The following is an 11461-nucleotide window of genomic DNA, read 5'->3' as shown; positions in this document are numbered from 1 at the left end:
ACCATTTTGAATCCCACCATACCTTCTCCGCTATGCAATCTGGTTTCAGAGCTGGTCATGGGTGCACCTCAGCCACGTTCAAGGTCCTAAACGTCATCATAACCGCCATCGATAAGAGACATTACTGTGCAGCCGTATTCATCGACCTGGCCAAGGCTTTCGACTCTGTCAATCACCACATTCTTATTGGCAGACTCGACAGCCTTGGTTTCTCAAATGTTTGCCTCGCCTGGTTTACCAACTACTTCTCAGATAGAGTTCAGTGTGTCAAATCGGAGGGCCTGTTGTCCGGACCTCTGGCAGTCTCTATGGGTGTGTCACAGGGTTCAATTCTCGGGCCGAATGTCTTCTCTGTATACATCAATGATGTTGCTCTTGCTGCTGGTGATTCTCTGATCCACCTCTACGCAGACGACACCATTCTGTATACTTCTGGCCCCTCTTTGGACACTGTGTTAACTAACCTCCAGACGAGCTTCAATGCCGTACAACTCTCCTTCCATGGCCTCCAACTGCTGTTAAACGCAAGTGAAATTAAATGCATGCTATTCAATCGATCACTGCCCGCACCTGCTCGCCCGTCCAGCATCACTACTCTGGACGGCTCTGAATACGTGGACAACTACAAATACCTGGGTGTCTGGTTAGACTGTAAACTCTCCTTCCAGACTCACATTAAGCATCTCCAATCCAAAATTCACTCTAGAATCGGCTTCCTATATCGCAACAAAGCATCCTTCACTCATGTTGCCAAACATACCCTCGTAAAACTGACCATCCTACCGATCCTCGACTTCGGTGATGTCATCTATAAAATAGCCACCAACATTCTACTCAACAAACTGGATGCAGTCTATCACAGTGCCATCCGTTTTGTCACCAAAGCCCCATACACTACCCACCCTTGCTACCTGTACGCTCTTGTTGGTTGGCCCTCGCTTCATACTCGTCGCCAAACCCACTGGCTACAGGTTATCTACAAGTCTCTGCCAGGTAGACTTGCCTTATCTCAGCTCACTGGTCACCATAGCAGCACCCATTCGTAGCACGCACTCCAGCAGGTATATCTCACTGGTCACCCCCAAAGCCAATTCCTTCTCAGGTCGTCTTTCCTTCCAGTTCTCTGCTGCCAATGACTGGAAGGAACTGCAGAAATCTCTGAAGCTGGAGACTCATATCTCCCTCACTAGCTTTAAGCACCAGCTGTCAGAGCAGCTCACAGATCATAGCCATCTGTAAACAGCCCATCTACCTACCTCATCCCCATACTGTATTTATTTATTTATCTTGCTCCTTTGCACCCCAGTATCTCTACTTGCACATTCATCTTCTGCACATCTACCATTCCAGTGTTTAATTGCTATATTGTAATTACTTCGCCACCATGGCCTATTTATTGCCTTAACTTACCTCATTTGTACTCACTGTATATAGACTTTTTGTTTTCTTTTGTTCTACTGTATTATTGACTGTATGTTTTGTTTATTCCATGTGTAACTCTGTGTTGTTGTATGTGTCGAATTGCTATGCTTTATCTTGGCCAGGTCGCAGTTGCAAATGAGAACTTGTTCTCAACTAGCCTACCTGGTTAAATAAAGGTGAAATGAAATAATAAAAAAATCTGTGACAGCCAAAAAGTCAGATTGGTTTAACAACTGCAAGGCACAGTGCAACATGGCAGTGTTGCCATTGTTTATATACGTTTTTCTTTGTAATTTCGAACTAAGCATGTCTCACAAACTGTAAATATGTGTGAACATTGTACTATCAATTGGGGAGAGCCTCAAATATCACATTCATTTCTGTATCCACTGTATACATATGAATCGTGGCAAAGTTGCTTTCTCTTTCAGTCACATCTTTGGTCATATTCGCGTGGGTCAAACAAAAGCACTTAATGATTGGTTAACAATAGTGCCTTCCACAATGCAGGTGATGGCTGTAAATTGAAGCTGGTGAGGAGCAACTGCGGAAAAATGCAGTTGAAACTTTGATGACACGGTTGTTGTAAAGTTCATGTAGTCGCAAGTCGGACCGTTTTTATCCACAGAATGCGACACACTTCGCAAGGTGGTGACCAGCGATAGTCACCAACTTGACAAAAGTGATCCGTTCGAACGCGCCCAATAAATATTGTATGGCTGTGATGATGATGATGATGATGTTAAAAGGGGTGTGTCCTTAACCTCATGAATAATATTGTAATATTATGGGTTGAATATAAATTATCCGCCATTTTGGACGAACCGCATGCCCAACTATGCATGTGAGTTTGTCCGAATTTTAGCCAGGGGGAATAGTCGTGATTTAATCACGGGTCAATATGTTTGTTCTTGAGTTCTTCGGCTCGTAAAAAAGGTCAATAGATTTAGAGGTGTAGTCCAGATTGTATTCCAGTAGATTTTTTTTGAAAATTACATTCTCAACATGAAGGGAATTGTTGAAGAGCCCATCGACACCGAAAGTGCTGGTTTTGGGTGCGCCGTGACAAACCGCTTTGGTCAGCTTTTAGACGACGAGGCCGACCCGTTCGACATCATTCGCGAGGCTCAGGCGGAGAAGCAGAAGAAAAAGAAGAAAGATGAGCCTAAAAAAACTGCCACTGCAGATAAACTTGTGAAGAAGGACTCTCAAAAGGACAGGAGAACTCCATTGAGTGCTGGGGAATGCGACAATGCACACGTTAAAACTTTACAGGGTAAGTTTGTCCATGTAACGTGTTTACGGAAGGAACTCTGTGGGATTGTGGACTTTGGGTTTTAGATGTTTTGGTTAGTTAACTACTGTAGCTAGCCAAGAATGTAACGTTAACTACTGTAGATGGCAGCCAAGTTCGGTGCAACATGGGTTTGCTCTAGCTAGTTATTTTTACTTGAATCAGTGCTTCTGTCGTGGAATTGCTAGCAATTTAGTTATCAATCAACTAGGCTGCTGCTAAATCGATCACATGCAAGCTAGTTGTCGTTACAGAACAGGCCTTTGAAGGTATCTAGCTAACTAGTAGACCTGCCACGGTAGTCAGCTAGTTAACGAAGGCTTACACCTGGATTTGGGTTATTTACACTGAACAAAAATGTACGCAACATGTAAAGTGTTGAAATAACATGACCTGAAATAAAAATGTACTTTTCCATACGACAAAAGTTAGACCAGAGCCCATTTTGTGCGTAACTTTTTGTTTATCCCTTTTAGTGAGAATTTCTCTTTTGCCAAAATAATCCATCCACTTGACAGGTGGCATGTCAAGAAACTGATTAAACAGCATGATCATTACACAGGTGCATCTTGTGCTGGGGACAAAACTGTTTTCATAATGTGAAGTTTTGTCATGACACAGATGTCTCCAAGTTGAGGGAGAGTACAATTGGCATGCTGACTGCAGGAATGTCGACCAGAACTGTTTCCAGATAATTTAAAGTTAATTTCTCTATCATAAGCTGCCCCCACATCATTTTAGAGAATTTGGCAGTACGTCCATCCGGCCTCACAACCATGGACTGTAACCACACTAGTTCAAGAACTCCACATCCAGCTTCTTCACCAGCAGGATTGTGGGGTCGGTGTGTATTTCTGTGGTGTAATAAAGCCCTTTTTGTGGGAGAAACTCATTCTGGTTGGCTGGGCTACCAAGTGGTTTGGCCTCTGCCCAGTCATGTGAAATCCATAGAATAGGGCCTAATGAATTTGTTTAACATGACTGGTTTCCGTGTATGAACTGTAGCTTAGTAAAACCTTTTGAAATGGTTTTTTCTTCTTCAGTATAGCTACCCATTAAACAGTAGAAACAAGCAAGTTGTGGCCTTGTGATAATACCTAAGAGGTATAGTTATAAGCTAGCTAGCTCTTGGTTACATTGTAGGTAATTGGATCCTCTCTGGATTAGTTGGCTGTTCTACTGGTTTTGTGTGTGTGTGTGTGTGTGTGTGGGGTGCTGGTTGCATAATTTGTCATCTACATTAAGCTTTTAATTTATGTGCAGGTCCGAAATATCCTCAAGGTGCACCTGGCCATGTAGAGGAGCGACGAGTTGGCTTCCGGGATCGAAGGCAGAACGACAGTGAAGCACCCCTAGGATACTCTATTGAAAGGTAGTTATACATGAGCTGGGCATTTTTCTGGTTTCACATATTAAACGGGACACTGGCTATTCAATGATTCCCATGTGTAATTTCCTTCAGTTTATTTTCTATGCTGACACTGCTTTGCAGATCTGAGAACTGGGTACTTGTATGCAAGTTCAAACTCCACCTGGCCCAACAGCACCCTTGGTGGAGCAGTCATGCTCTTTACCCCATTCTAGTCTTCTCAAATCAGCTAGGATAGAACAAAGGCTTATCGTTGTTCTAGAGTATGTGTTTTCACTTGGCCACAAGGACTGTAATAACTACTCACGCTACCCCAACAGGCCTGTGGATCAGGGTGAGCGTCCTGGAAGGGGCCGAGGTGGAGGCCGTGGAAGAGGAATGCGTGGCGGGGGCAACATAAGATCCACAGATGGCTTTGACCAGAGAGGCAAGAGGGAGTTTGAGCGCCACAGTGGTAGTGATAGAACGTAAGAACAATACTCCTCACGTAACCCTTATCAATTTTGCCGTGAAGTAGAGGTTGGTGACGTTAGAGCATTTGCCTGTTGCAGTGGTGTGCGGTCAGAGGAGAAGCGAGGGGGCAGTGGTCCACGTAACTGGGGATCTATGAGGGATCACATAAGGTGAGTATGCACACTAGGACTGTTGGTGCTTTGTAAACTACAGGTGTAGACGAACAATAGGGATAAAGTGACTAGGCAACAGGAAAGATAATAAACAGTAGAGTGTAGAGTTACTGCAAAAAGGGTCAATGCAGGTAACAAAGCTAGTTGGACTAACTATTTGGCAGTCTTATGGTTTGGGGGTAGAAGCTGTTCAGGGCCCTGTTGGTTCCAAACTTGCATCGGTACTGCATGTCGTGCGGTAACAGTCTGACTTGGGAGGCTGGAGTCTGACAATTTTTAGGGCCTTTGACACAGCCTGGTGTAGGCCGTACACACTACCCTCTGTAGCGCCTTGCTTTTGCTCAGTGCAGTGTTAACTAGCTATAGGAGAGCTCTGCTATAATTGGGGGAGTAGCCTCTGAAGCCCAGGCATTTCACATTCTGTTCGAAAGCCTGGGGAAGTTCTCCTCAGGAAGACTATATAAAAAGGGGTGGATTACAGTAGGGTAGGGATGCACGACATATTGGTAAACATATCGGAATCGGCCGATTATTAGCTAAAAATGGCAATATTGGTATCGGTAGATGTCTAGTTTAACGCCAATGTTAAAAACCGATGTCAAAGCTACCGTGTGTACTTGTATAACGTAGGTACATGATGTAATAACGCCACGTAAAATTGTGCACTACATGTGCAACAGCATTCCTAACCTAGCCCACACAATGTTTGCTGTGTGGCACGAGCAGTCAACAAGTCGAGCAGTCATTTGAAAGAGTAAGAAAATTTCAGTGAGAACTCCAAGGTGAAATCCAATAAGAACTGTCTTGTAAATTAGGGTTATTTTAAATGAAACCTAGCTATATAGTTAGCTAGCTACTTAAACAGATTATGATTAGTGTTATTTGACGCATCTTTTTTGACACGCAAAGACCCAAACGGCATTCCATAGAAATCCTGGTTGAGAATGAAACGGCTGAACAACAAAATAGCACGGCAGGTAAGTGAAAGAAATGAGTTTTGATTGTTTTACTGGTAATGGGGACATGCGTAAATGCCAACAAAATAACTTTTTGGTCAGTGTGGTGTGTAACCTTTATTTAACTAGGCAAGTCAGTTCAGAACATTCTTATTTACAATAACAGCCCGGATGATGCTGGGCCAATTGTGCGCTGCCCTATGGGACTCCCAATCACGGCCGGATGTGATACAAACTGGATTCGAACCACGGACTGTAGTGACGCCTCTTGCATTGAGATGCAGTGCCTTAAAACACACATGGACGCAGTGGTCTAACTATTTAACTACTTGAATGCTTAAGACCGCAAAAATTAAATATTGGTTCTTGCATCCCTTTATTTATTTTTTGTGAAGGAAAATATCAGTATTGCCAAAGATGTCATTGGTGCATCACTAATCTAGGGCAGTGGTTCCCAGACTGGGGCACGCCCCCTATGGGGGGTTGTGGGGTCCCCCCCAAAAGTCAGTCCGGCTTTCAACTTACTTTTGACAGTTGTAATAGTAGAATGCACAAGGTTGGAAGGGGGGCCTGAGTGAGAAAGTTTGGGAACTCCTGGTCTAGGAGGATGCTAGTGACTTGTTGCCACTTATAAAACCAATCAAATATTTCCCCGTGGCTGACGGTCCAGAGGTTTTCAGAAAAACATTTCTGACTTGCAACAAGCTAGCTAGCATAAGTTGCCAAATTAACGCCACAGGCTACTTAAATGTTGTCCAATTTGGTCGAAATAGAGGGCGAAAATCTAATATCAACTTTGGAGGGGACAATTACATGAAATTTTCTTGAGCAATTCCTGAGGGGGACACCAAAAGTAGTGCTGTAACACATAGCCTACATTGTAATATGGTAAATGTATATTGAGGAACCAAAGAAATAAGGTGTTTGCCGTACTCCTAACTACCGGTACCCAAAACTACACAACTAATCACAACAGCAATACCATTGCCTTTAACAAATCTTAGTTCAGTCACCAGTTTAAGTTGAGAGTGGGGCTATCCATGGCATTTTCCAATTATGTTCTTATTTTACAAGTCAAAAAAATTGAGAACCTTTCATAATGTTGCCAAACAAAGACTCAACAAACTTACCTGAGACTCCCTGTCTCTGCCAGTCTGTCCCTGCATATCTGTCCCCAACGCTGCTGTCTGTGTGCCATCTGTTGCCTGCTCTGCCTAATGACATCATTGTGAAACATTTCCATTAGAATTTCATTTCTTTCTTATGAACATTTTTATCAACTAGTCTTTGAGATATTAGGCTACTAGGGTTCTTACTATGCGTTTTGGTGTATTGAAAAAAATACTCTGATGTCCGTCTCTTATTTTTCTGCCATTTTTCTACCTGGCTGGCTGGCTACAGTAGGAGATGGGCTTCTATCATCAATCATTCTATTTGGGCTTCGATCTAAAAGGTAGCTAGCAAATGTGAAACGGATTAAAATGACACGAGTTGACAGCTGTATGAGTTCACCATTTACACAACATATGCTGCAACCTTTTGTAATTTTAATAGTTTGTTTCATATTGGCTGGCTTCCAACAATAGCTGAATTTGCAAAGCTAGCGAGCACCAATTCTGTTTCAGTGGTGTTTGCTATAATCTTTGCTACCCGGGTTAAATAAAGGTGAAATAAAATAAATGAATAAAAGTTCCCTTGCCACAATTTAGCTTTTGCAACGAGACCATTAAATATATTTAAGACAATGGTAGAAGAGAGTAGTTCTGTTCAGTTTGGATTTCAGTTTATCGGTAACCTTATCACAGGGACTTTGAAGCACTAACTTACATCATCTGCATGCTGATCTTGGAATAAATTGACGATAGCAAAGATTCCATCTTTGACGACGCCACATAAATGGAATAGGTACTAGCTAGCTTAATAGTTAATATTTGCGCGCTAGCTCTGCATATTCAGCTAGTGTGTGTGCGCGATTGACTGTATTAACCTCACGTCAGTTACGTGCATTGAGTGCCTTTCAGACAGTAGATACGACCTCTCTGTTACCTAGCAAGCTAAGGAACTGGCAGTGGATCAAACCATTGTGAGGCAAAGGGTGGGGGGGTCGCAATCTTTTGAAACTTAAAAACGCGCTATTGTCTATAATCGGCACAATTGCTTTCATTGCGTATTATTAATATTTAAATTACATAGTTATGTTTCAGTGATATATTGGGGGGGACAAATCATATTTTTCCCAGGATGGGGGGGTCGTGTCCCCCCCCCCCGGTATTTCCGCCCCTGGCGGACATATCGAGGAAGAAGGATAAAATAAGAAAATGCCCCTCCTGAGAGGGAACATGATTTTGACTCGGACCCAATCAAATGCAACCGTTAGCAGCCAGTACTCCCATCCGAACACCTAATCAGATACTGAAGTTTCCCACACTTCCAATAGTAGCCAACAAGATGAGATTTGGAAGGATGGAGCAATGTTGTGACTTCTATCTAGAAAAAATATAAATTAAAGCCGACGTATTCCTTTTTAATCTGAATTTAAAAAGCCCTCATTGAGTGGTGTAACAATCAATGTGTAAAGTGTTCGTCTGAGAATTGTCTAGCATGATTGTTACCGTAGTTATACTGATCCTTTTTTTTTAGTGCGGCGGCTGATGGGGCTGCGACTGAGGAGGGAGGTGACGGAGATGAGGTGGCAGAGACTGGTGCAAATCTGTGAGTGACAGATGGTTACCAGCACAGCACCACGATTTAATCAGACTGTGACCATGCAAACAGTATACATGTATAGCTTAATTCTTTCTGCAATACTCACCAGAATTATTATTAATATTTTTTTTTTTTTAAAGACTAGACTATACATGCTCTGACATTACCATTTTTAAATACTCACAATTCACTCTAGTTATAGAATGAGTTTGAGTGTTGAATTTTCCTATGCCATAGTAACCTGTTGATTCTCTGCAGCGCCCCTGAGAATGAAGGCGAGGGGGAATCAGTGGTGGGGGTTGCTGTGGAGATGTCTCTGGATGAGTGGAAAGCTCTGCAAGAACAGAACCGGCCCAAGAAGGAGTTCAACCTGCGCAAGGCTGATACCATTGTGCCCTCTGACTCAGTGGTCATCCACAAGTCCAAGAAACAGGTTGAGGTGAGCAATCCTGGTAAAATGCTGCAAATACGGGCTGCTTAGTCACTCTTTCATGTTTGGTACCTCTCATTGAATCACAGCTAAGGTTGCAAAAGGGAGTGTATTACCGGTAAATACTACCAGTATTTTGGGAACTTGAATATATTTTTTAAATAGAATGACAATGCTGTATAACATTATCCTAAATATAACCAATTAAGTGAATACTGTTTGTATAATATGAGGGTTTTGGCATGCAATATTGAAGGATATTTTTTACACTTATTTATTTTTCAATGTCCTTGCTGTAAATGTTTTGGTGCCAACTGATGGCAGTAAATACTTGGAAGACTTCATTGAAAATGAATCCACTAGGAACTTATGGACACGGGTATATATTTTTTAATAGGATACAAATTTTAAGTATAAATGACAAGTTACCATAGATTACCTATTTAATTATCAAAATTCCAGTAACTTTGTTAAATTACTAGTAGTTTTACAACCCTAATCACAGGGTACTGATTTCGCTAAGTGTTTTTGTCTGCGTTGCCTGGGTTCTGGGAATCAGCAGGAGCAGGTTGAGGAGGAGGAGGATGACGATGCATCTCTCCGTCGCCCCGCCAATGACATCACAGCCAAGCTGAAGATTGACTTTGGCAGCCTGGGACGACCCTCACGGGGGACCAGAGGAAGAGGGGGGCGTGGACGAGGTGGCCCAGCCGCACGGCCAGAGACCGTTTCTCCTCAGAAGCTTCCTGAAAAGGTATGTCTGGTTGACTGGGTCCTGTTGGCTGTACATGAAGGGTTTCAAACCACAGTAGAGGGCAGCAAAGTGTCTTCAATCCATGGTGCCTCATGCATTTGTGAATTGCACTACAATTGCCTGCTGGGCTTTGTTCTTTACCCACATCTTGATGCAGGCATCCCACTAAGTTGACTCTGATTCTCCCCAGGCTCGGATCCAGCAGGGACAGGCACCAAACCCTGATGACCCAGAGGACTTCCCTGCCCTGGCCTAAAGGAAGGGACCAGCATTAGACCAGAGCCCAGTCCATTGGTGGCCCTTCACCTGTACTGTGCCTTAGTGGAATGAGCTGCACTTCCAAAGAGAAGCAAAGAAAACTGGTTTGCGTGTATACATCCCAAAGAACTGTATATAAATTAGAGTTCAGATGAATGGCCTTTTTATTGTAATGGGAAATATGAATACTTGACCTGTTTATAATAATAAATGCACTGTTGACATTGACACGTCTGGTATAGGATACAGTTTGTACAACCTTGTGTATATTGACATGGTGATGGACCCCTTATTGTTTGCTCCAGTGAAAATGTATCAATTTAATTTGAGCACATGAATTACTGTAGTTGATGGCCATTTGTGCTCATGCCTAGACCTGCAGCGTGCCTTTATCAGCCACAAGGGGGAGTCGAGACCATTTCAGTCCTCACAAACCATCTCAAATTATCCTCACGCCATCGAACAACCGCTCATCCAAATAAGAAACAAATGTAAAACTGCATGTGATACTTGGCCCATTAGAGTAAATTGTTTGGTGTATTCACCTTTATTGTAGAATGTGTTATAGGCTATAGAAATGCTTTGCAGGACATGTAAACATTATCTGCGTACGTTTCCATTCTGTAAAAGTAGTGTCAGTAACTGAGCTCTCCCCCTGCTGTTCACTAGTAATGAACTTCAATCCATGGAGCTTCCTGTCATTAAAGGCCTTTCATAGCGCCAGTGCCCCAGCCAGCTTCACCTTTTTCTCCTGTGAAACTAAGCTGGTCGCTCACTTTTAATGCCACTTTAATGAATTTTGTTCAACCGTTTGTTGATGCTCAAGAATTTGGTGTGTTCACACTTTGTCCCCTAGTGAGGATGGTCAGTTCTAAGTTCCTACTTTCATTTGGTCTTACTGGGCTTCTTAACAATTAGAATCAGTTGGTCGGGGAGCAACACTCATTGGTCTGCTCATCAGTTAAGCTATTCACTGAAAATAGTCTTTGACCTGTCTGATTTTCTTATGGAAATCTTTTTTTATTAAAGAGACGGGCTACATGAGGTATGCTTCTTGGTGGTCATACTGAGGCCCAATGTGACGATGGGAGCGGGAGAACCAATCCCCATGCAAGAGATATTGGCTAATGGGTAGATGGATGGCCAGAGCCTCTCGTAGAGGAGCTGAGCTCTAAATCATTGTGTCATCTGATCAGCATGTTGATCAATCAGCCATCCACACTGACCTTGGCTATACACCATTAATTACACTCTGTAGAGCGCTGTCTTACATCTGGACTCGTCAATCAACTCGCAGAGGTGTGTTTAAACAGCAAGTTGACTTAAGTAAAAACAAAATCTAGCAGCACAGCTGAAGGTGATTTGTATGTAGGCTTACCGGAAAATATAAACTGGTGACGTTGACAATCAATGGGTTTTGAACCAATGTGCAGACATCTTTCTTCCTTGGGTTCTCTGAAAGGAGTGCTCATTATATTGATTGGCAGGTAAGGTCAGTGGGGGGTTGATATAGGTAATAATGGAAATACTTATGTTAATGAGCTATACAAAGTATATTGAAAGCATGCGCTTCCACACTGGTGTGGTTCCTGAGTTAATTAAGCAATTATGCTAAGGGTCATGTATAACAATGCTGGGCAGACCAT

At 42.7% G+C, this 11461-nt stretch overlaps 1 protein-coding gene across 2 annotated transcripts; it reads left to right on the top strand.

Annotated features, from left to right (window-relative positions):
• The first annotated feature begins 2220 nt into the window (after positions 1 to 2220).
• Positions 2221 to 10043, top strand: LOC106563325 (intracellular hyaluronan-binding protein 4). 2 transcript variants are annotated; one of them, XM_014128837.3, is made up of 8 exons: positions 2221 to 2698; positions 3980 to 4088; positions 4406 to 4552; positions 4637 to 4708; positions 8308 to 8379; positions 8632 to 8812; positions 9366 to 9557; positions 9748 to 10043. In XM_014128837.3, the coding sequence occupies exons 1-8, from the start codon at positions 2428 to 2430 to the stop codon at positions 9811 to 9813; spliced, it is 1110 nt and encodes a 369-aa protein (XP_013984312.1). In that variant the 5' UTR covers positions 2221 to 2427; the 3' UTR covers positions 9814 to 10043. The 2 variants fall into 2 exon arrangements, with proteins under 2 accessions (XP_013984312.1, XP_013984311.1); XM_014128836.3 differs by having other exon boundaries at positions 2222 to 2698; positions 9363 to 9557.
• The last annotated feature ends 1418 nt before the right edge of the window (positions 10044 to 11461 follow it).

This window comes from Salmo salar, chromosome 11 (assembly GCF_965601325.2).
Source record: "Salmo salar chromosome 11, fSalSal1, whole genome shotgun sequence".
NCBI classification, from domain to species: Eukaryota; Metazoa; Chordata; class Actinopteri; order Salmoniformes; family Salmonidae; genus Salmo; species Salmo salar.
The sequence above is the reverse complement of the archived record's forward strand: the minus strand, read 5'-3'. Positions and strand labels throughout refer to the sequence as shown.